A 25,594-nucleotide genomic window follows, 5' to 3' on the forward strand; every position below is an offset into this window, starting at 1 on the left:
GACTTAGCAGCAGCAGCAGCTAGACTCCTGTGTGCTTCTGATATTCATTAATTCATTAGCAATTTTAAACATTTCCTTTTATTCCAGAACATACACCAGGTCCTGAGATAAGTTTGTAAACAAGGTAGCGCCCCTGAATTCTTAAAAGTATGTAATCTAATAAGAGGATAAATGCAAATCACTTGTGACTGGTAAAGATGCTCCAAGAGTAAACAGAGGGTGCAGTGGTAGGTAGAATGGGGCACCTAACCCAGTCTTGATATTTAGGAAAAATTTTATGAGAGAAGATGATTTGTTTCTTGAGGCCTTCTTACTGTCTCTCATCTTCTAAAGTTATTATAAGAAGCTCTGTAAAATCTCCATATTCCCTAACCAATCTCAAAGTAATTCGCTGGTCTATTAAAACAAAATTCAGACAAAGACATAAATGAGGATTGACTCTCCTAAATATTATTTACATTAATAAAATGAGTTCATTGACACAAAAGTATTTTTAAATGATTTTTAATTGATGGCATAGATAAGTAATATATTTCTGAGCAGGAAAATCCAAGGGCAACTCACCCCTAATCATAATAAAGTAATAACTCACATTTATGAGCCCTTAGTATTTTAAGCTAGAGACTTTAGGTTCATTATATTCAAGTGAAATACACAAATATAGTAAACTCTTAACCTCCATTACTCCTCTCATTGTGTACAAGCACTTGATTTTCTACAGGAATCTGAAAGAGAGTCTGCTTAAGAAGATCAGTGGCTTAGCAAGCAAACATCAATATTAGAATCCTCTAACTCAACTGATTTTCAGCCCTTTGGAAGTGAGATGAGATAACTGGAGGGGATAGTTATAGCATGAAAAAATACATATTCAGTGTTGCAACTGTCTTGACTTCAGATATTCAAAAATTCAAAATATCTAATTTATTTTGATATTTCAAATGACTGTAAAGAAGCTCATCAGATACTTTATGTTTCTAAAGCTGGGTTTGCATTTTAAAAATTTCCTGTAAAACAGCATTCTCTGATACTTATATTTATTGTATTGTATACTAGAAATTATAAGAAAGAATGTCTTTTTCCCTGATTTTATGTATTCATATTCATTCTATTTAGAATTTTTCCTAATTACTTGAAGGAAGCAACATTAAACAAAAGAAAAATGGTTAAATTCTGATGGATTATCTTTCCTCTGCCCACATTACAGTTTCCTGTTTTGGAAGAGTGGTGAATTTATGAATTCAAATATTGTTTAGTACTTGGTAGACTCAAGAATTGAGGTCTCATTTTTTTTAAAGTTGAAAGTTAACTTCTTTGAGATCCAATTTACATAAAGTACAATGCATTCATATTAAGTATACAATTCAATAAGTCTTGACAGATAAATATTCATACAACCATTACCTTAATTAAGATATACAACATTTCCATCAACCCAAAAAGTTGTTTCATATATCTCATTGCAGTCATTCTTACCTCTCCATCCCATTTTGTCCCTAGGCAACCACTAATCTGCTTTTTGTTACTATAGTTGACTTCTTTGCTTGTTCTACATTGGAATCATGTAATATTTATAGTCTTTTGTATCTTCCTTTTTTGCTTAATGTGATGTTTTTGTGATCCATATTTGTTGCATGTGTGAGTAGTTCCTTCCTTTTTTTCCTTACTAAGTAGTATTTTATTGTAATGGATATACGACTATTTTTTTTTTTTTTTATCTATTTTTCTGTTAATGGACAGTTGACAGAATATGGTCCGCTGGAGAAGGGAATGGCAAACCACTTCAGTATTCTTGCCTTGAGAACCCCATGAACAGTATGAAAAGGCGAAAAGATAGGACACTGAAAGATGAACTCCCCAGGTCGGTAGGTGCCCAATATGCTACTGGAGATCAGTGGAGAAATAACTCCAGAAAGAATGAAGGGATGGAGCCAAAGCAAAAACAACACCCAGTTGTGGATGTGACTGGTGATAGAAGCAAGGTCTAATGCTGTAAAGAGCAGTATCACATAGGAACCTGGAATGTTAGGTCCATGAATCAAGGCAAATTGGAAGTGGTCAAACAGGAGATGGCAAGAGTGAATGTCGACATTCTAGGAATCAGCAAACTAAGATGGACTGGAATGGGTGAATTTAACTCAGATGACCATTAATATCTACTACTGTGGGCAGGAATCCCTTAGAAGAAATGGAGTAGCCATCATAGTCAACAAAAGAGTCTGAAATGCAGTACTTGGATGCAGTCTCAAAAATGGCAGAATGATCTCTGTTCGTTTCCAAGGGAAACCATTCAATATCACAGTAATCCAAGTCTGTGCCCCGACCAGTAACACTGAAGAAACTGAAGTTGAACGGACCTATGAAGACTTATAAGACATTCTAGAACTAACACCCAAAAAAGATGTCCTTTTCATTATAGTGGACTGGAATGCAAAAGTAGGAAGTCAAGAAACACCTGGAGTAACAGGAAAATTTGGCCTTGGAGTACAGAATGAAGCAGGACAAAGGTTAATACATTTCTGCCAAGAGAACACAGTGATCATAGCAAACACCCTCTTCCAACAACACAAGAGAAGACTCTACACATGGACATCACCAGATGGTCAACACCAAAATCAGATTGACTATATTCTTTTCAGCCAAAGATGGAGAAGCTCTATACAGTCAGCAAAAACAAGACCGGGAGCTGACTGTGGCTCAGATCATGAACTGCTTATTGCCAAATTGAGACTTAAATGGAAGAAAGTGGGGAAAACCACTAGACCATTCAGGTATGACCTAAATCAAATCCCTTATGACTATACAGTGGAAGTGAGAAGTAGATTTAAGGGACTAAATCTGATAGACAGAGTGCCTGATGAACTATGGACAGAGGTTTGTGACATTGTATAGGAGACAGGAATCAAGACAATCCCCAAGAAAAAGAAATGCATAAAAGCAAAATGGCTGTCTGAGGAGGCCTTACAAATAGCTGTGAAAAGCAAAGGTGAAAAGGAAAGATATTCCCATTTGAATGCAGAGTTCCAAAGAATAGCAAGGAGAGATAAGTAAGCCTTCCTCAGTGATCAATGCAAAGAAATAGAGAAAAACAGTAGAATGGGAAAGACTAGAGATCTCTTCAAGAAAATTAGAGATACCAAGGGAGATATCTTCATGCAAAGATGGGCTCAATGAAGGACAGAAATAGTATGGACCTAACAGAAGTAGAAGATATTAAGAAGAGATGGCAAGAATACACAGAACTGTACCAAAAAGATCCTTACAACCCAGATAATCATGATGGTGTGATCACTCACACTCACCTAGAGCCAGACATCCTGGAATGTGAAGTCAAGTGGGCCTTAGGAAGCATCACTACGAACAAAGCTAGTGGAGGTAATGGAATTCCAGTTGAGCTATTGGCAAAACTAAAAGATGATGCTGTGAAAGTGCTGCACTCAATATGCCAGCAAATTTGGAAAATTCAGCAGTGGCTACAGGATTGGAAAATGTCAGTTTTCATTCCAATCCCAAAGAAAGGCAATGCCAAAGAATACCCAAACTACCACACAATTGTACTCATCCCACACGCTAGTAAAGTAATGCTCAAAATTCTCCAAGCCAGGCTTCAGCAATATGTGAACCGTGAACTTCCAGATGTTCGAGCTGGTTTTAGAAAAGTCAGAGGAACCAGAGATCAAATTGCCAACATCCACTGGATCATTGAAAAAACGAGAGTTCCAGAGAAACATCTATTTCTGCTTTATTGACTATGCCAAAGCCTTTGACTGTGTGGATCACAACAAACTGTGGAAAATTTTGAAAAAGATGGGAATACCAGACCACCTGACCTGCCTCTTGAGAAACCTATATGCAGGTCAGGAGGCAACACTTAGAACTGGACATTGAACAACAGACTGTTCCAAATAGGAAAAGGAGTACATCAAGGCTGTATATTGTCACCCTGTTTATTTAACTTACATGCAGAGTACATCATGAGAAACGCTGGGCTGGAGGAAGCACAAGCTGGAATCAAGATTGCCAGGAGAATAATCAATACCCTCAGATATGCAGATGACACCACCCTTACGGCAGAAAGTGCAGAAGAACTGAAGAGCCTTTTGATGAAAGTGAAAGAGGAGAGTGAAAAAGTTGGCTTAAAGCTCAACATTCAGGAAACTAAGATCATGGCATCCAGTCCCATCATTTCATGGCAAATAGATGGGGAACCAGTGGAAACAGTGGCTGACTTTCTTTTGGGGGGCTCCAAAATCACTGCAGATGGTGATTGCAGCAATGAAATTAAAAGATGCTTACTCCTTGGAAGGAACGTTATGACCAACCTAGATAGCATATTAAAAAGCAGAGACATCACTTTGTCAACAACGGTCTGTCTAGTCAAGGCTATGGTTTTTCCAGTAGTCATGTATGGATGTGAGAGTTGGACTATAAAGAAAGGTGAGCACCGAAGAATTGATGCTTTTGAACTGTGGTGTTGGAGAAGACTCTTGAGAGTCCCTTAGACTGCAAGGAGATCCAACCAGTCCATCCTAAAGGAAATCAGTCCTGGTGTTCATTGGAAGGACTGATGTTGAAGCTGAAACTTCAAAACTTTGGCCACCTGATGCGAAGAGCTGACTCATTTGAAAAGACCCTGATGCTGGGAAAGATTGAGGGCAGGAGGAGAAGGGGACGACAGGATGAGATGGTTGGCTGGCATCACTGACTCAATGGACATGGGTTTGGGTAGACTCTGGGAGTTGGTGATGGACAGGGAGGCCTGAGGTACTGCAGTTCACGGGGTCGCAAAGAGTTGGACACAACTGAGAACTGAACTGAACTAGTATATGGTGGTGTCTCATTGTGTTTTAACTTGCATTTTCCTGAAGGCAGCAGATATTGAGTACCTTTTCATGTGCTTATTGGCCACCAGTGCATCTTTGTGTGTGATGTGTTTATTCAAATCTTTTGTCCCTTTCAAATATGTCTTCCAATACTGGATTGTAGAGTTACTTTTTTAAAAAAATAAGAATCTGGATACAAGTGCTTTATCAGTAATTTGTATTACAAATGTTTTCTCCCAGTCTGTGGCTTGCCTTTTCATTTTCTTATTAGTGTCTTTAGGAAAGCAATTATTTAAAATTTTGAATCCAGTTTGCTGGATTTTTACTTTATGATTGGTGCATTTTGCATCCTAAAAGATCTCTCTGCCTATCCTAAGGTCTTGAAGATTTGTTCCTATGTGTTCTTATGAAAAGTTTTAGCTTTTATCTTAAGGTTCATGGTTTTTTGTAAGTTAATAAATTAAGGTTCAAGGTTCCTCTTTTCCATTCAGGGATGCAGTTATTCTAGTTTGTCATCTGTAGTAGGCTCCTGTGTGCTGTCTTAGTCACTTAGTCGTGTCCAACTCTGCAACCCCATGGACTGTAGCCCGCCAGGATCCTCTATCCAAGGGGATTCTCCAGGCAGGAACACTGGAGTGGACTGCCACGCCCTCTTCCAGGGGATCTTCCCAACCCAGGGATCAAACCCAGCGCTTCCTCATCGCAGGCACTTTCTTTACCATCTGAGCCACCAGGGAAGCTGGTACTTCTGTCATTTCATTAATAGCAAGAAATACGCATGTATATTCATTAACGTGCAGCCTTCAGCACTTTCTTTGTTTTGTACATCACACTCATTTAAAAGATCATGCCTCTTTGTATAAAAATCTTAATTTTGAAGGAGTTTTTATTTGCCAATCATCATTCTACATGTGTTATTTCTATATATTGTTTTTATACATTCATTTTTGGTGAGGCATTTAGATCCTGTAAAGCTGGAAGTATATATGAAACCTTTGGCTAACACAGAGTTCGGGATCTCCCAGTCTTGCTCTCTGATAAAAACAGCCCTGGGCACTAACCAGGGTTCTGGTTTATCCCTGTTCTTTGGTTGTGGTCTTTCTCTGACCTTACGTTGACAATTTTTGTTTGCTGTTTAACTGGAAGGAAAACAAATTCTCTGTAGCAATCAGGTAAGTATATGAAGGAAATCAAAGAGCTGGTGAAGCTCACAAGTTCTTTTATCTTTTCTACTGTCTTTTCTTTTTATTATTTCTGTACGCCAAAGTGTTTCTTTGCTTTGGACTTTTCAGAAGAGCCACAGGTGCTCTCTAAGCATTCCTTTCTTTTTAATAGTCTGCTTTTCTCAATATGTTTTTTTGATAGTAATACTGAACTTCTCTGGAGTTTACCATGGGCTGCTCCTAGCCTAATGTCCCAGAATGTTCGATTGTCTTGGGTTTAAATACCATTTAGAGCACTTAAAAACACAAGGAAGTGGGGGTAGAATTTTATATTACAAATAAATTGCATAGACTTGAATGGGCTTCCATCTGTCTTCTCTCTAATACTTTACCTTTTCCAGTTTGCCTTAGCTATTTTTAATCCTGGAGCAATTCTACTCTACCTTTCCTTTGAGAAACCAATATATATGACTCTGTGATATTCTTGTGTTTGTTTTGCTTATGGGATTAGTGCTCTTTATTTTTCACATGGGTTTCATGTGCTACCTTGTGTTTCTCCAGGTGGAATACAGTTCATTACTACTAATATGATTATTGAATTTTTTTTCTCTGTTTTCTCTTTCCTTCTCTCTTTACCCTGTGGTTCTTATGCAGGTCTTGTTCAGCGTTGTGTGATCATCCAGAAGGATGACAATGGATTTGGGCTGACGGTCAGTGGAGACAATCCAGTGTTCGTACAGTCTGTCAAAGAAGGCAAGGCATTTTTAAAAAACAGTCTTGTCACTGGGAGCAAGCAGAGTAAGAATAGAAAAGCTTAAAAAATGGCTATTGCTTAGAATAAAATAATCATGTACATTATAGGTCATATGGCCTTACTGTACTAGATTTGTCTTTTGTGTTAGTTATAGGCATGAATTTATCCCAGTTGATTTCCTTTTATATTTTATGGAAAGAAAAAAGTTCTTATATGTTTTAGAAAAATCACATGACTCTTAGTCATGATACTTTAAGCATCATCACTTATGGAAGTTTGTGTTAATTTTTTTTCTTCATGGTACCAGAGATATTTAGGTAGTGGTAGATTAAAGAAATGGTCATAGACTCAAAAATATCCATCTTTTCCCCTCAAATGACTATAATATCTTATACTACTGCAATATTACCATATATTGAATACTTCCTTTATGTTAGTTGCTGTAATTTGAGGGGGGTACTTTGGTACTTTTTAATCTCCATTTTACAGGGGATATTGAGGCTTAGAGTGGGGGAAAAAAAAACCATAAAATGTGACCATGATTACCCAGCTAGTGAGTGACAGAAGCAGGATTTGGACCTTGTCTGTCTGACCTTACAATCCATGTTTTTAACCATTTTGTTCCATGCTTCTCTTTTGAGAAGATTGTCAGTGAATGTAAATGAATTGCATTTTAAGAATTAATTTCTATTATAGATGGAGCAGCCATGCGGGCTGGAGTACAGACAGGTGATCGAATCATCAAGGTAAGGAAAAGACTTATGAAATTTGTGATAGAAATATAAAGCAGCATATACTAGCCATATTTTAATTTTTTAGCTTGAATTTTTATTAAAAGCTGCATGTTATAGGTGATGGATTTATTGACGATAAAAATTTATTTCATTTATCTTAATATTAATGCTACCCTTTACTGAAAAGCATAATAAAAGTTTTGAATAAATAGAGTCATGTGTGTCCTTGTCAGGAGAGTAGCTCACTGTTGTAAAGATCTTATTTCTCCAAATTAATCTCTTAGCAAGAAATTCTCATTATAATTTATTAATAAATTTGGGAGGTGTGCCATTCCTTGTCAAACTTCCAAATGATTATTTCTTCTAAAGAAATTTTGCAAAGGTATTATGGGAAGAGGTAAATGGGAGGTGAGAGGGTGTAGATTAATTCGAAGCAAGTGACTGTAGTATAAATATGGATCTGTCTGTGGAACACAATAGAGAGTCCAGAAACAGGCCTTGAGTTTTGATCAGTAGAGTAAGTATGGATTAGTCACTGATTATTAGGCAACTGACTAATGTGATTACGTAAAATCAAATTACCATACAGGAAAAGACACCATGAACATATTTGCAAAGAACTATCTGGAAATAAATATTTGAAACATATTATAGAATCTACTATACTATAAAGAACACTTTTAAATTACTGACAAGAGAATAAATAGTCTAATAGAAAGATGGGCAAAGAAGTTTATCAGGCAATTCCCCAGAGTAATTGAAATAAATAATATATCAATGGGGTATGTCCAATCTCACTGATAGTAAAGAGATAGAAATTAAATGATAGGTTAAAATATATTTGCTTGTCAGAAATTTTAAAAACTGCTAATACACATTTGATATAGTTTGGGACTGGTACCATGGCTACTCATAAATTAGGTAAAACCTATTTGGATGGAAATTGGTGAATGTGTATCAAAAGTTACATATTTTTAGAAAGTATATAAACTTGGACCACAGTTTTACTTTTAGGAACTTATCTAAGGAAATGGTGTTCAAATGTGAAGTGATATGTATATAGGAAAATTTACTTAAGCTTTATCATGTTGAAAACTTGTAAGCAATCTAAATATAAATATGCATAAACTGAGGGCTAGAGAAATAAATTGAAGAAGGAAATGGCAACCCACTCCAGTATTCTTGCCTGAAGAATCCCAGGGATGGAGGATCCCGGTGGGCTGCCGTCTATGGGGTCGCGCAGAGTCAGACACGACTGAAGCGACTTAGCAGCAGCAGAGAAATAAATTGCGTTACATCACCAGCTCTTAAAAAGAATAGATTAGTCTATTTGTACCTATATTGAAAGGCATCCATAATACAATAAAACAGTATTTTTTTTTATTTGCAGAAAAAGACAGTTATAATGTGTGTGTATGCTTTTCTATCTATCTGGTGTGTGTATATTAGAATAGCATCTCAAAGATTAAGCATCATGCTTAATCGTGATTGTCTCTGGTGGGCCTGACAAGTGTACTTTTGCTTCAGTTTTATACCCTGATAAATTTGAACTTGTAAAAATTAGTATTACTTGCCTCAGAAAAAATAATGTTAGTATTAGATCCATGTTTGATATTTTTACCTTAATTTCTCTGGTTTAATGGAAATTATGGAGAACACTTCCTACATTTAGCCTGTCTGAAAATTTAATTTTCTCTGTAAAGATGAGGTCATGATTAGAAAATGAAGATTAAATTAAATATTATTGTAGAATATTGGTTTTTCATCTTTTGAAAAATGTATTATGCTTTTGGAAAACCAATGAATTTGCAATTAAAAGCATAGAGAGCTTTTCTATTTGCAAGGGTTCTTCACTGTGAAGGATTTGTGTATCTGTTGCATAGTATATTTTATCATTTTTCATGGCAAATAAGTTATAATGTCCTTTAAATCAAGGGCTTTTTTGGTGCTCAAGTTCATTTTGTTGCTGAGTATACCTTATAGAAGGCTTCCCAGGTGGTGCTAGTGGTAAAGATACTTCCTGCCAATGCAGAGACATAAGAGACAGGGGCTTGATCCCTGGGTCAGGAAGATCCCCTGGAGGAGGGCATGGCAACCCACTCCAGTATTGTTGCCTGAAGAATCCCATGGACAGAGTAGTCTGGCGGGCTGCAGTCTATAGGGTCACATGGAGTCAGATATGACTGAAGTGACTTTGCATGCGTGCACGCCATATACCTTGTAGAATAGTGGTAGAAGTGAATACTGAACCAGATATATACACGTTTTAATATAGCCCTGTTTACTATATTATAATTGGTTGTATTGTGTATAACAATTCCTAAAATCAGTTTATCCATTGTATCAATTAGAATGTATCTGACACACACTATTTTCATTTTTTTATAGGTGAACGGAACGCTGGTGACTCATTCAAACCATTTGGAAGTGGTGAAGCTAATCAAATGTAGGTGAATGTTATTCACAGTTTTGTTTCTGAAACCCTTAAAGCAAAGATCAGCAAACATTCTCTGCAACAGGCCAGATAGTAAATTTTTTAGGCTTTGTGGGCCAGATTGTTTGCCACTTGACTCTCATTATAGTGTAAAAGCAGGCATAGACAATACATCAGTGAATGGATGTGGCTGTGTTTCAGTAAAACTTTATTTGCCAGAATAATCTGTGGGTTGAATTTAGTCCCTTGGATGGAGTTTACTGACCCCTATGTTAAAGTCTGAGGTGAAAATTCTTAACTTACTAATAACCATCTTTAGTCCCTGGTGGCTCAGAGAGAAAAGAATCCACCTGCAATACAGGAGACCCAGGTCTGGTCCCTCAGTTGGAAAGCTGTCCTGTAGAAGGAAATAGCTACCCACTCCAGTCTTCTTGCTTGGAGAATTGCTGTGGACAGGGGAGCCTGGCGGGCTACGGAGTCCATGGGGTCACAAAGAGTCGGACGTGACTGAGTGACTAACACTTTCACTTTTTTTCACTTCATCTTTAGTCCGCTTCACATATATGGTTGATTATAATGTCCTTGTCATTCTTGGTTATATTGAAAACATTTGAAAGAAATGGATGAGTTGATCTGAAAGAGAACAGGTTAAAAAATCAGACACAATGGCTGGATGAACTGAAATGGAACTTCAAGTAACATAATCATATTCCCTCAGATAAGTAAATGATTAAATAATCCAGGGGAGAGATCTTCTCTTGGAAATCCCCAGGGTTAAGAATTTATAATCTTTTGTATCAGACTATTCCACAGGATAGTAGACTACAGTTAAGAGATAGGTGTTTATGGCCAAGCAGAAACACTACTTCTTGTTTAATATTACTTCTTTTCAGTAAGTGGACATCTTTAAAATAAATTGAATAAACTGGAATCTTTCTTGGCCTTATTACTGCTTAGATAAAGTAACCTGAGAACTCCTTTACCTTTTCATCAGAGTATTAGTGCTGTAAATCTGTCACTTTGTTCTTAGTGTTTAACTTTAGTACATTTTAAAAAGAAATGGGAAGATGAGAATTAGATCCTCATTCTTGAATAAATTTGGTTACTTAGTTAATGAGACTACGACTTTTTTTATGTACAATATAAATATGCACTAAATAAATATATTTATTTAGTGCATATTTGTTTATAGTATTTAGTACATATTTATGTACTAAATAAAGATGTACATAAATATAAATTTACTATATTGTAAATTTTTATGTACTATATAAATATGGTTTATGATAATAAATATATGCCTGGTAACTGTGTTCCAATATCAATTTTACTTAAATTAAATCTTCAGACTATAGCATTAGATTACTTATCCAATAACAAGAGCCTAGCTGAAAACTCAAAATAAGCATAAAACAGTCTAAGTATTGAAAACAGATATAAATTTGAAATGCCTAATCCCTGTGTACTATACATCAGATGACTTTGTGACAGTCACAGAGTGTTTTTGATTGAAAAACTTTAAAAGTGTATATACTTAAAGTCTCCCCAGTATCACAGCATTAATGATTAAGTGTAAAAAATAAACCAAGTTTTTAGAACCTGAAATAATTGCCATTGAGTTTCTTGGAAGAGTAGTGAAAAGAAACACTATGAAATACAATTTAAAGTATAAGAGAAACATTTTGTCATTAAAGATCAGTTACCTAGAAAAGTTATTTATTTGGAAAGTGTTAATTTTGATTCTAGATAAATAATGAATATCTGTTGTTGAGTCTCTGGTTTTGGGTAACTTTGCTTTCTATAGTTTTTTCCCCTGTAAAATACCTACTCAATTTGTCTTTTCCTCCAAATTTTAAAAATTGAAACTTAACTACTTATATGTTGTGGCTTTTTTTCCTTTTTTTTTGTGGGATTTTTTTTGGTCACACTCATTTTTTTAAAGTTAATTTAAAATGGCATCATTACAGAGTTAGTTAAAGCCTTACCTAATTAGTATCATCTTAATATGGTGATTTTTTAAATTTCCATTTGAGAAATTGAACATAGCCATTAGTAGGTGGTTGATAATAAGTCATTCATATCTAAATTTTAAAAATTATTGGGGTTATAAATCTTACTTGCTTTTAAGTAATATCTGATCTTACGAGTAATAATTTGTTATCTAAAAATCGCATTGTTCTTTTAGATTTGTAGGGGAGTCATAAAAGAAAAATGACAGATTGGATTCTTTTTCTGTGGAGAAATGATTAGCCAGCAGATGATGAAACTTTCTCATATAACTAGATCTTTTAGAACTATCAAAGATTAAGTAGTAAAATGGTATAAAATTTTTTTGACAATGTCACTTTCCCTTTCCTCCCCTTTCTACCATCTCTCTCCCCGAAGCTGGTTCCTATGTAGCTCTCACTGTTCAGGGACGCCCACCTGGGTCGCCCCAGATTCCACTTGCTGATTCTGAAGTAGAACCATCAGTCGTTGGACATATGTCTCCCATCATGACATCCCCTCATTCACCTGGAGCATCTGGGAATATGGAGAGAATTACTAGTCCTGTGCTCATGGGGGTAAGAGTGGGAAAATGTCTCTGTAAATGTCCAGTTATATAATGAATAATGCCTTTGCTTTATGTTAAGAGTTTCAAAGTGTTGACTTGATAAAGTTTAAGATTGTAGAAAATAATTTGCTGCTGATAAAAAATTATATAATGATTGAAATGATTGCACAATATTGGGATGGCAGATTTACTTCAAATATTTAACACTTACCATCTACAAAACAGGGTACCTCCCACAAAAATATAATTAAAATATCTGTGGTCAAGGTCCTTTGTCTTCTTAGAATATATACTCTAAGAGGAAAGGGTTTTTTTTGTTTATTGTGTTTCCCCAGAGTCTGCAATATTGCTTGGCATATAGTGCTAGATACTTAATAAACCTTTGTTGTTTGAGATTGAATCAAGGGTATGCAGGTAATTATACTACAAAGGCAAAATGTTGACATTATTAGAAGGAAAATATTAAGTTCTATGAGGTCTCAAAGGAGGGAGAAAGCACATCCAGTTGTAATAAAGAAGGACTTTATGGAAAGTTGTTATTTGAAATGAGCTTTGAAGAACAGTTAACATTCCAAGTGGTGGCAGCGGAGGTCAGGGGGAGGAAGGCAACCCAGGTAGAGAGTAGGATAAACAAAGGTAAAGAGCCAAGAAGGCATCAAGTATTGGGGAGAAATAGCCAGGATTTTTGTTTGGCTGGTGCCTGTTAAAGATTTATATGATAGGAGATGAGTTTGAAAAAGTAAGACTATTGATTTTGAAGAGTCTCAACAATGAAGCTAATTTACATGTAACTGGATCATTAAGTATATATTACAGATTTTTTGAGTGATGTGATTATGGCATGATTTTAGGACGACTAATTTGATAAAATATTATAGGGTTATAAAACTGGGAGAAATGGCAGGAGATGAATTAGGGAGCTGTCTTAATACTTCAGGTCGGAAATACTGGGAATTTGAGCCATGCCAAGGGGGTTGATAGTAAAGATGCAAAGGAAGGCAAAGTATAAGATACTATTCTTATACTTAAGTCAACTTCATTTCTCCAACTGATATTAACATTTTAGTGTTTTTTATCAAAAGTGAGATAGAAAGGTTGAAATTTCCCTACAACCTTTTATCTTCAGTGTCAAGCCTGAAAGCTTGGCGTCATAACCACCAGAAACAGAAAATCCTGATAGGTATTGAAAACTGGAGCTGAAATGTAACATTGTATGACTCATTTTCAATACATATTTTAGCTTCACTTTCCTTGTATTGGTTCTTAATTTGTTTGTTTGTTTTCTTTTTCTAGGAAGAAAACAATGTGGTTCATAACCAGAAAGTAGAAATTCTGAGAAAAATGTTACAGAAAGAACAGGAACGGCTTCAGGTACTAAGTTAGAAATGGGGCTATTTACAGGCCAGTAAAAACATCAGTGGGCATAGTTCAGTTGGTACTTATCATAATCAGACACTATTGGTAGTCAGTGCCATCAGCTATTTTATTAATTAAGAATGGACTTTTTATATATTTTCTTGACATAAGTTAATTCTTGAAATATTTTTATAACTTTTCAGCTATTGCAGGAAGACTACAACCGAACACCTGCTCAGAGATTGCTAAAAGAGATCCAAGAGGCCAAGAAACACATTCCTCAGCTGCAAGAGCAGTTATCCAAAGCCACAGGCTCTGCTCAGGTAACATCATTATTAAAAGTGCTGCGCGCCATTTTGCAGGAGAATTTTCTTCTGGGAATGTGTCAGACGGTGTTACAGTTGCCCTTTTTAAAAGTTATTTTTTCTAGTATAGGCCAACAGGATGTCCTGTGTCGGATGTTGCAGAAATAATGGTCAACTAAAAGAAATGTGAAAAAAAAAGAAAAGAAATGTGGGCTTCTGATTGTTTGGTCATGATATCATGGTTCTTTGTTCCACAGTAATTTTAGAATGAATTGAGTGTTTTTGCTTTGATGCGACAAATTACTGAAATGTGTTTAGATATGTGTATTTCCATTTTTGAGATTTATTCTGCCATTTGAAAACAGACCGGCAATTATATTTTAAGTAGGGATATATAATTTTTCTTACTTAATCTGCAAAACAACCCTCTGAGATTAAATATTACTGTTGTTTCTCCCCATTTTACATAAACACTTAAAGAAACTCAGATAAGTTAAATAACTTGTCTATGGTCGTGTAGCTAAATGGAACATAGAACTGGAATTTAAACTTATTCTGACGAATTTAAAGCACATTCATGTTCTTAATGACTATATTTTTATTTTAACTTAAAAATAGGTTTGCTGTATAGGTGTAAGTTATGAAGATGATAATCTCATTAGAAGAATAACTCAGCATTATATGTCAACCAGATTTATATTCTGTAATGTTTAGATTTGGTATATGGAGAAATGAGTAAAAGCTGCTTATTTGTTATTCTTCATGAGTTAGGTCTGTAGGTTCACACAGAAATCATCTATCCTAATCTGCTCGTTTTAAAGTTTAAAAAAAATCATGCCATGGTTGAGAAAACCAGGGCCTAAATTGGTTAAATGACTCACACAAGATCACACATTTTTAAGGCCTCTTGACTTCCGGGTTCAGTGTACTTTTCATTACACATTTTTTGCTTGTTTCTTTTAGTCCCATTAGCTATATGAAGTTTTGAGTATTCTGCCTTAGTAATAATTGACAGTTTTATGTTGTTGTTATTACTGAGCAAAGACAGCAGTCTTACCCTGTTCCAAGAGTAAAACTGTGATTCCTAATTTAAAAGCTTATAATAATTTGCAGTATAGCTTTGTGTCCCAGAATTGGCAATTTATTGAAGTTGTAAAGTGTTGGAAGGCAATTAAGCACAAATTATAGTGTCATAATCTTTACTAACAGGCAGGGAATATAAATTATGTAAGTTAAACTATTTTATCTTTTTGCTTTTATTTGAAAGTTTGAATATTTATTCTCTTTATTTAAATATCACTTTCCCTGTCTTCAAGGTCATGCCATTTTAGAACCACAGAATTAGTAGTTATTTATGCCTTTGACTTTTAGAACTTGTAGAGCATTCTTGATCACATCAAACTGGCCAACTTTTTACAGTCTCCATTGAGGTTGCAGTGTGACTCTGTTTCTTTATGCGGTCAGTAATGAAAGGGTTTTTTTGTTGTTGTTTGTTTTTAATGTATGTGTGCCTGATGTGTTTCAGGATGGAACTGTAGTTACGTCCTCCAAGCCATTAGGTGACGGGCTAGCAGTCGGTGAAGGAGAAGCAGACCCTGGTGATGGACTCGGCAGACTTGACTGCGGCAGCGGAGATACTTCTCGGCCCAGTAGTGACAGTGCCGATGTAAGTGTTCTACGCTTTCATTGTGTTGTATTTTTCTCTACAGCCCCACTTCCAGATTTGATTGTAAGTTATAGGAACTACAGGCATTCTTATTACTTTCTTTTTATCACCATCATCTTTTTAATTAATTTATTTATTTTAATTGGAGGCTAATTACTTTACAATATTGTAGTGGTTTTTGCCATATACTGACATGAATCAGCCATGGGTGTACAATGTATCCCCCATCCTGAACCCCCCTCCCACCTCCCTCCCTATACCATCCCTCAGGGTCCCCATCATCTTTAACATAGCAGTTTCATGAGCAGAAATTCTGGACCCTGTTGTATATGAGCTTTTAATTCCGGAGTTCACTTTTTCCATTGGACACCATTGCCAAATGTTTCTTTTAAGGAGATGGAATTTCCCAGCAGGCGTCTTGTTTGTGGGTAGAGAAGTTAATAATGCCGGTGCTTTCTTACTAAACCGAGAGGCCAACTGTTGATATCTTTAAGAGCATGTTAATATTCCATTTGTGGTCAGAGTGACTCAGTCTTGAATCATGGGGCACTTTGCCATTTCAAAGAGGAAAAGCCTTAGTCCTCTTAGACTTCAGTTAATAGCCCATGTTTAGTAATGCTTTCTTTATTAACCCAAAAATTGCCAGATGAACATGGATAGTTGTTAAGATGATAAAATATTTTAAGCTGAATATGATGTAGCATCACAGTTATATGAATACTTAAAAGCTAAGTTCAGTGTTACATACTCAGCAATACATTGTAAGTAGTATGCAGTAATAGGAATAATTACTTCAAAATAGATCACCCGTCTTAAAAGTGATGAAAAAAATAATCTGTTGTAAGTCAGTGTTTTTTTCAATGTGGGTCATAAAATCAGTTTAGTGGGTTGGGGCCAGCATTTTTAAAAAAAGAATAGAATAGGAAATAAGAGTGCTTTGCATGTAGAGGAGGTAAGTGTTACTTTTTGTGACTTTTGTTGTATATACACATGCACGTATTGTGTGCATTTGTACACATGTATAGCTGTGTGTGTGTGTGTGTGTACACATTGGTTAATGTAAAATTTCTCTTACTGGAGGTTGTAAAAAAAAAAAATTGAAAGCCACTGGTCTAAGCCACCGTCATTCAGGGTATCTTGATCCTTAGGCCCAGTGACTCAGTTCCTTGTGCAAGGAAAATTTGAGGATATTTTTATTTTGAAATATATTAATAGGAGTTTTATGATTAGATAGGCTAATTGTCTTGATGAAAGATTTCAGTTTTGCCTCAAGAAAAGAATTATAGTAGCTTACATTTATTGAGCATATGTATTAATACCATCAGCTATAATAGGTGTTATACATTTTTTATCTTGGTTAATTCTCAGAACAGCCTGATGAAGTAGTACTATTGTTATTACTTAAACAAAATAAAAAACTGAGTCCAAAGCGAGTTAGCTAACTTGCCAGACTTACTCAGCTAGTAAGTGATTGCTTCTACCTAATTTCAAAATACCAGCACTCAAAGGCTCCAAGGTCTGAAAATGCATAACATTTTGGGAGAGCAGTGAAAATTTTACAGGTGTATTAGGATTATATTAATAGATAAAATGGCTGGAGTTGATCTTAGAAGCAAAGTCGAGTTCAAGTTATAACTTGTTCTAGCAGTTCTGCTTCTGGGAATCCTCAGATTTCTTCTCTTTGATTTAGTGCTGCATCTCCTCTCTGTTTTCATGGCTTATCTCTCCCATTAGATGTTTCTAGTAGGAGATGTTTCTAAGTTTAGATGTTTCTAAACTTGCTCTCAAGTTTCTTGAGAGCAACGCACCCATCATATTTGACTTTATATCTACAAAGACAGTGAGATTGTAGGAATTCAGAACAAGTGATGCAAATGAAAAATTTGAATTTTATCTTATTTACAGAAATGTTAACCATAAAATCTGTGGCTTAGAAATATCACTTTATGAAGTACAGAGTGAATTGGCAAGTGTAGAAACAGACATTCCAGTGAATTCAGACAGTTCGACATGTGTTTGTTGTTTAATTGGTCTTTGAACAAGAGTGAATGAGTAGAGTGTGGGCTGTATCTTGCATGCAGAAGAGAGGCACAGCCAGAAACATGTCAGTGTCAAAAATGAAGTAAATAGACAGGGAGATCAGTAAGAAAAGAAGACTGCTTGGCTTAAGAGGAACTTGACAAATGTGTGTTAAATGGCTGATAAATTGTCACCATTTATTGAATACCTAGTTTATGATAGTAGTTGTACCTAATGCTTTACAGTTACTCTTTTTAACTCTCATAGTAATCTTAAAGAAGCAAATGTCACCATTCCATAGATGAGGCAATTGAGGCCAAATAAGTGGATGATGTAGAAATCCACGTGCGAGACAATACAGTGAAGACTAGGTATTCACTGAACACATAACAAACACATGTCATGCCTACAGGTGTCTTTTTGAAGCTAGAGATTTGCTGCTTTTATCTTATGGATTTCAATGTTTGTTTCAGTTGTACTGTATTAAGATTGTAGGAACCAGTCAATGGCTTACGTTTTTTCCATTTTCTGCTTCTTTTTATAAAATAATCTCCTTACGGTGTTTGTGATATCATTAGCATTGTGAAATTCCCTGCTCTTGCTCACCTCAGAGAAGGCTTTAAAGAATGCTCACATGCCCATGGATGTACTTCTCATGGGAGAAGCTCAGTTCAGTTCAGTCGCTCAGTTGTGTCTGACTCTTTGCGACCCCATGGACTGCAGCACGTCAGGCTCGCCTGTCCATCACTGACTCCCAGAGTTTGCTCAGACTTCTGTCCATCAAGTTGGTGATGTCATCCAACCATCTCATCCTCTATCATTCCCTTATCCTCCTGCCTTCAATCTTTCCCAGCATCAGGTCCTTTTCTAATGAGTCAGTTCTTCACATCAGGTGGCCAAAATATTGGAGCTTCAGCTTCAGCATCAGTCCTTCCAGTGAATATTCAGGACTGATTTCCTTTGATCGCAAGTTATCATCTAAAACTTAGAGCATTTGCCTCTTTGATTTTCATTTTGCAGCTGACGTTTAATTTAAAAATTACTTTGAGGAATTTCTTTGGTGATCCAGTGGCTAAGAATCCACCTTCCAATGCAAGGGACACAGGTTTCATCCCTGGTCCAGGAACTAAGATCCCACATGCTGCAAGGCAATTAAACCCATGTGCCTCAACTACTGAGCCCATACTCTAGAGCCCTCGTGCCACAGCTACTGAGCCCCCACACTACAACTGCTGAAGCCTGTGTGCCTAGAACCCATGCTTCACAAGAGAAGCCACTGCAATGAGAAGCCTGTTCACCTCAGTTAGAGAGAAGCCCCCACACACAACTAGAGAAAGCCCATGAGCAGCAACAAAGACCTAGTGCAGCCAAGAGTAAATAAATAATTTTAAAAATAAGTTATCTTGAAAAATTCCAAACTTACTCAAAAACAGACTAAGATAATAAACTCCTGCATGTACCTAATCACCCAGCTCAGAGTCATCAATAAGTGCTTAAACTTATTTTTGTCTGTATTCCTTCATTCCTTGTACTCTCCAGATCCTGGATATTTTAAAGTAAATCCAAGATATTATTTCATTAACATGCATCTTTGGAAGAAAAAAAAGACTTAAAAAGTTAGAACCATAGAAGCACTATCAAATATTCAGTAATATCTTCTTAATATGCAATGTGATTAGCCTAATAGTCTTATAATAATCTTTTTACAGTAGGTTTATTTGAGTCAGGATCCAGTCAACAGCTTCAGTCTTTGGTTGATAAGTCTCTTAATTTATGATAGTTCCCTCCTCTTTTTTCTTCTTACTATTTTTTTTTGTTAAGCTGGGTCATATGTCCAATAGAACTACCCACATTCTAATTGTATTTTCATGGAGGTGTTAAGCATGTTCCTCTGGTATGTATTTCCTGAAAATTGATAGTAAGATCTAGAGTCTTGAAAAGAATAAGGATTGAGGGTTGTTGTTTGGCAAGAACAATTCATGGGTGGTACTGTGTATATCCTGTTACATCACATTAGGAGGAGAATGTCTGGTTGTCTTTTTATAATTGTTAAGTTTGTATAAGGTATGCAGATTCTATCAGCATAATTCCTTCCTTATAAATTTCTCCACTAAGTTTTTATCTAATGTTTTTACTTCCATTCATAGCAAAAATGCCTGCATCTATTATTTAATAAGGGATTTCAAAATGATATAATTTTGTCATTCTTCCTATATTCATTAGATGGAATTATTTTATAAAGAATTTTTCCTTCTAGCTTTTAAGTTGCTGTAAAGTATAGCTTATACAGGAAATTCAGGATAAATATTTGATTATTTTCCCTTACGTATCTGTTTTCAGAAGAGTTGGTGCCCTGACATAATCCGAAGGTCACTAAATGTGGGGATGTTTGCACACATGTGTGTAGATGTGTAATATTTTGAATTCATAGATTTTTAACCTGTTTCTTATTGCATTTCAGTTCATTACAGTCATTTTTCTTTTTGATACTTATTAAATTGTCCCTTTTGAGGGGACTAGTGTGCTCCTTCTCAAGTTGTTTTCTGTGTTCTTTTGACATGACTCCCCAGTAACATAGGTTTCTTTCTTTTTGGTGTGATAAGATTATTCTAGCTTGATCTGTCCTACCTCTTAACCCAGAGTCATCCATTTCTCCCAGGTGGGGCTTATATTTGAAATTACTGTTCTATCTTATATACATTATGTATACAGATAGCTTATATCTTGTATATAGGCATTCACACAAAAATTTCTTGCGTCTCATTGTCAGCTGCTCTGAAGAATGGCTCCCATTGCTTGGAGTGTTCCTTATCCCCTAGAAATGAAGCTTTGTGTATCATATAGTGTATATTTTACATTAGGTCATCCCAAACATACCATGTAAATTTTATAAGAATCCATAAATCAGTTTATATAAGGTAGTAACAGAAAAATAGAAACTCATTTTCCTTCATATAAATAGGCTAGAATGCTTTTAACTTGGATAGAAAGAATAGTTTGGGACAGAGGGATTTAGAGGAAGTAGAGTTTGATTTTGACTTAATGAGCTTGAAATATGTAATATATCTGATTAGAATTATTTGATAGAAATTAACCCTCAAGCCTGAAGATGAAATTATTTTATCAACATAAGACTTAAAAGCCTAAGAGAATAAATGACTTGCCAAAGTCAGATAAAAAGTAGCAGAGCCAAGTATTATATGAAAGATATTTACTAGTTTCAAACACAGATGTGTCATTCAGAACATTATTCTTTCACATTGCTTTTTCTTATCTCCTTTGGTGGGCCTGTTGAACACGTCGTTTTTTGGTTTTTTTATTTTCATTAGAGTCCCAAGAGTGGCTTGAAAGAGAGGATTTATCTAGAGGAAAACCCAGAGAAAAGTGAAGCAATTCAGGACACTGTGAGTATGAAATCAATGAAATGATAGTGAGTTTCCTTATACTTAAATGACAGACATAACTGATGTGTGTGTGTGTATTTTTTTTTTTTAATTTGGAGAAAAAACTTAAATTTATTAAAGGAACTTAATAAAGATTGGAAAATAGCTGCTCCATAGTTAGTATTATTATGTGGTTAAATTTTTTATAGTAAAATACAAATAACATAAAATATACTATTTTAACCATCTTTAAGTTCATTGTCATTAAGTTAGATTCACATCATTATGCAACCATCAGCACATCTGTCTCTAAAATTTTTTCACCTTCCCCAACTGAAACTTGGTGTCCACTAAACACTAACTTCCATTATTTTCTTTCTCCAGCCCTGGCAAACACCATTCTAGTTTCTGTCCCTTCGACTCTGACTAGGAACTGTGTAATAAGTAGAATATATGATATTTGTCCTTTTGTGGCCAGCTTATTTCACTGAGCATCATTCTTCAAGTTTGATGAGTGATTTAGCGTGTATCAGAGTTCCCTCGCTTTTAAGGCTGAGTAATAATCTATGTGTATATTTACCGCATTTGGTTTGTCCATTCCTTCATCAGTGAAAACTTGGGTTGATTCCACCTCTGGCTGTCATGAATAATGCTACTCTGAACATACATGTATAAATAAATACCCGTTTAAGTTCTTCCTTCAGTTCTTTTGAGTATATAATCAGAAATGGAGTTGCTAGATCTTGTAAATCCCTAACTGATTATTTTTAGCATTTTGATTTTATTTTTTAAAATTAGGACTTGTAAGTTTTATAGTAAAAAATTTAATAGCATATTATGATTTGTCTATTGTTAGCAACATAAGGACTATTGAAAAATCAGAAACCTCAAGTCTGCTGTAAAATGAAAAGTTGTCTCACTAATACTCTAAAGAAATAAAATTTCTGCTTCACCTGATTTTTTAAAAAATATTATTAAAGCCTTGTGGTTTAAAAAGCAAGACTACAGAAAGGCAGAATCAAGTTTAGGCAATGCAGATACTTAAGAGTTGCAACACACTTAAGGAAGAAAACTGCAGCTATGTGTTTATTAGTCACTTAATTTATAGCTTGTGGGTCCATGTACATAGTTTCAGCTGTAACTGCTGTGCTGATAACTCCCACGTCACCATAGCCTCACTCTCTTTGCTCAACCCCAGATCCTACAGCATTCAACTGCTGTCAGGTTTGAGCCAAACTCATTTTTTTCATATTTGTTCCAAATTTACTATTTCTCTTAGTACTATATGGTCTTTCATTTCTGTATTTGTGGTATGCAAATATCCCATACTTTTTGCATTATACACTAATGTTCCAACATTCCCCTTTTCATGCTAAATCCAAATTTGTAAGTGAACTGACACATGGATGATCTATTGCATAGGAGTGAGGGCTGCCAGCCTACAATTTATTTTTACAATCTTGTTACCATCGTTTCTATAGCAGTGTTTGTGTGATTACTTGAACATTTTATTGCATTATACCAATGATTTTCAACCAGGAATGATTTTGTCCCTCAGGGCTCATTTGGCAAGGTCTGGACACATTTTTGATTGTCATGACTGGGAGGCTGCTCCTGGCATCTAGTGGGTGGGCAGTGGCCAAGTATGCTGCTCCTTATTCTACAGTGCATAGGACAGCCCCCACAACAAAGAATCGTCTGGCCCAAAATGTCAACAGTACCATTTTTCCTTTGTCCTGTTGCCTTCATTCACTGTTAAAAATTGTAACTGTTTGTGTAAGCCAGCTTAATTTCTTTCTGTAACAAGGTCCAGATATATATGAAACAATAAATGAAGCCTAAAGAGAGGGATTAGAACCAGATAAACAAAGGTGTATAAGCAGAGGATGTTTATTATTTCTAGGGGAAATGTTTTCTCCCCCTCCCCCTGACCAAGAAACAGTCAATACTGGAAAATTTGAGAACCACTTTGAAAATAAAGTACCTAATGAAAAGGAAAAGAAACCCAGTCAGTTTAGTGAACCGCGTCTTTTTGATAGTTTGGCTTTATTCTGTCTCTGAAATTGACCACCAGGCAATTTTTCCGTTCCTTCTCTATGAATGTTTCCAGGACACTCAGTCACTTGTTGGGAGTCCCTCTACCCGTGTGGCGCCTCATATTATTGGAGCAGAGGACGATGACTTTGGTAGTGAACATGAGCAGGTGATGACTTCTTCTTTGTAAAAAACAAATGATTAATTTTCTAAGAGGTTTGATTTATTGCAAAAATGAACAGTTTCTAGAGATTGAAATTATAAGGATTTGAAGCTCGAGTCTTAGAACTAAGATTAATTGGTTAATTGCTTGGGTTAATTGCTTATTTTAGCTTTGACCAATAGAAATGGCCTTGCTCTTGAAGCTGATGAGAAGTCATTGATTTTTACCTAAGTATTTTACCTTGGGAGAAGGGGGATGTTCTTATAAATTTTTTTTTAATTTTCAAATTCTGGTTGTTTATTGATGGTATATAGGAATGTGATTGGCTTTATTCTTGTCCTTTTTAGTAAGCTCACGTGATCTTTTAGTAAACTCACTACTTCAAAAAGATTTTTAAAATAACTTTTTAAGATTTTTCTATGTAAATAACTGTGACAGTTTTTATTTTCTTGTTTCCCAGCGTTTATCTTTTATTTCTTGTTGTTACCTTTACTGCGCTAGTTAGGATTTCCAGTCTGAGGCTGAATCACTGTGGTGAGACAGGGCATCCTGGCCTTATTCTCAATCTTAGGAAGAATGCATTCAATCATTTATTATTAATATGATGTTAGCCATAGGTTTTTGTAGATGCTTTTTTTTAATTGAGGAAGTTTCCTTCTATTTTTAGTTTGATAGGAGTTTTATCATGAATAGATGTTGAATTTTGTTGAATGACTGAGATCATCATATGTTGTTATTAAATTTACATTACATTAATGTAATTTACGTGTAACTAAATATAATGGTAAATTACATTAATTGATGTTATTAGCATTTGGAAACAGCTATTCCTGTTTCATTCCTGGGAGAAACCCCGGTTAGTCATAATATATTTTCCTTTTTCCAATATTGTTGAATTCAGTCCTATTATTTTGCTGAGGATTTTTGTGTGTGTGTTTATAGGGAATAGTAGTCTGTAGTTTTCTTTTTTTGTAATATCTTTGGTTTTGATAGTTGGTTGATGCTGAGCTCTTAGAATGAGTTGAGAAGTCCTAGTCCTCTTATATTTTCTGAAAGAGATTGTGCAGAATGGGTGTTACTTGTTTAGATTAACTTACATGATTCTAGGTTAAGGTCAATTCTTGCTGCTTTCTGTGTTCATTGCAGTTTGGAAACATACAAGTATTCTAGGAGTTGTCTTATTTAAAATTGCACAACTCCATTTCCTACCGCCATCTCTATGATTAGCCTAAAAGGAAGACACCTATTTTGTTATTAGGCAGAAAGCCTCCCTTTACATTTTTAGAAGTGTTATTAACCTGTTTTTTTTCTGTACTGATTTGTAGACCTGTGAGCTCTTTGATAATTATATTCCGGACTTACATTCTCCCAGGACGGTCGGTCTTCCAACCTGTTTCCAAGAGATACTTTTCAGAGGAATAGATTCCATAGCCCATGTTGCTTATAATAAATTCTTGTGAAGTTTTTTTAAACCTTAAAGTTTTTAGGATAGGTCAAAGTGAAATTGGAATAGTCATATTTAACTGAGCTGACATTACATTTTGCATCTATGTGTTGGTGTTACTGATGTATATTTATTTCTTTTTCTAGATCAATGGGCAGTGCAGCTGTTTTCAGAGCATTGAACTGCTGAAATCTCGCCCGGCTCACTTGGCTGTTTTCTTACACCATGTAGTTTCCCAGTTTGACCCTGCAACATTGGTAATATATTTTATGATTTAGCCAGTTTAGAGTTCTTAATTGATTCAAATGCCATGAAACTTTCCAGTTTTAGCAAGATGGGTAGATAGACTTCTGTCAGTTTTCTATGATGATTAAAATGTTACTAATTTTTAAAGCTTTGGTTATATGGTAATAACTACATTGTTCATGGTGACCTACTTGTTTCAGACATTTATACTCAGTGAGGATCTAACAGATGACATTTTTCATGATTTCTTCCCCATTTCTTTCTCCACTACAGCTCTGTTATCTCTATTCAGACCTATATAAACAGACCAATTCCAAGGAGACCCGTCGTGTCTTCCTTGAGTTTCATCAGTTCTTCCTGGATCGATCTGCTGTAAGTTACCAAGTTAATATTATAATCTTTGCTTCAGTACACTGAATTATTGGCCTCCCAACTTCCAATCTTCCCTCCCATGTTTTTGGACTTTATTGTGCTTCCTGATGTCTGTATTATATCTCAATTATTGATTACTCATGACTT

At 35.4% G+C, this 25,594-nt stretch overlaps 1 protein-coding gene across 4 annotated transcripts in view; it reads left to right on the forward strand.

Annotated features, from left to right (window-relative positions):
• The window catches only part of ARHGEF12 (Rho guanine nucleotide exchange factor 12), a 151,611-nt gene that overhangs the window by 83,994 nt on the left and 42,023 nt on the right, over positions 1-25,594 (forward strand). For 3 of the 4 annotated variants that reach the window (XM_061146127.1, XM_061146134.1, XM_061146148.1), the window contains 11 exons: positions 6,638-6,736; positions 7,434-7,483; positions 9,860-9,917; positions 12,291-12,469; positions 13,753-13,830; positions 14,019-14,138; positions 15,646-15,786; positions 21,135-21,209; positions 23,299-23,391; positions 24,976-25,086; positions 25,349-25,447. In XM_061146127.1, coding sequence (XP_061002110.1) covers positions 6,638-6,736; positions 7,434-7,483; positions 9,860-9,917; positions 12,291-12,469; positions 13,753-13,830; positions 14,019-14,138; positions 15,646-15,786; positions 21,135-21,209; positions 23,299-23,391; positions 24,976-25,086; positions 25,349-25,447 — 1,103 coding nt within the window. The remainder of the gene's footprint in view (positions 1-6,637; positions 6,737-7,433; positions 7,484-9,859; positions 9,918-12,290; positions 12,470-13,752; positions 13,831-14,018; positions 14,139-15,645; positions 15,787-21,134; positions 21,210-23,298; positions 23,392-24,975; positions 25,087-25,348; positions 25,448-25,594) is intronic. The other variant, XM_061146142.1, reaches the window with a different exon arrangement.

The sequence above is a fragment of the Dama dama genome, chromosome 1, assembly GCF_033118175.1.
Source record: "Dama dama isolate Ldn47 chromosome 1, ASM3311817v1, whole genome shotgun sequence".
Lineage (NCBI taxonomy): Eukaryota > Metazoa > Chordata > Mammalia > Artiodactyla > Cervidae > Dama > Dama dama.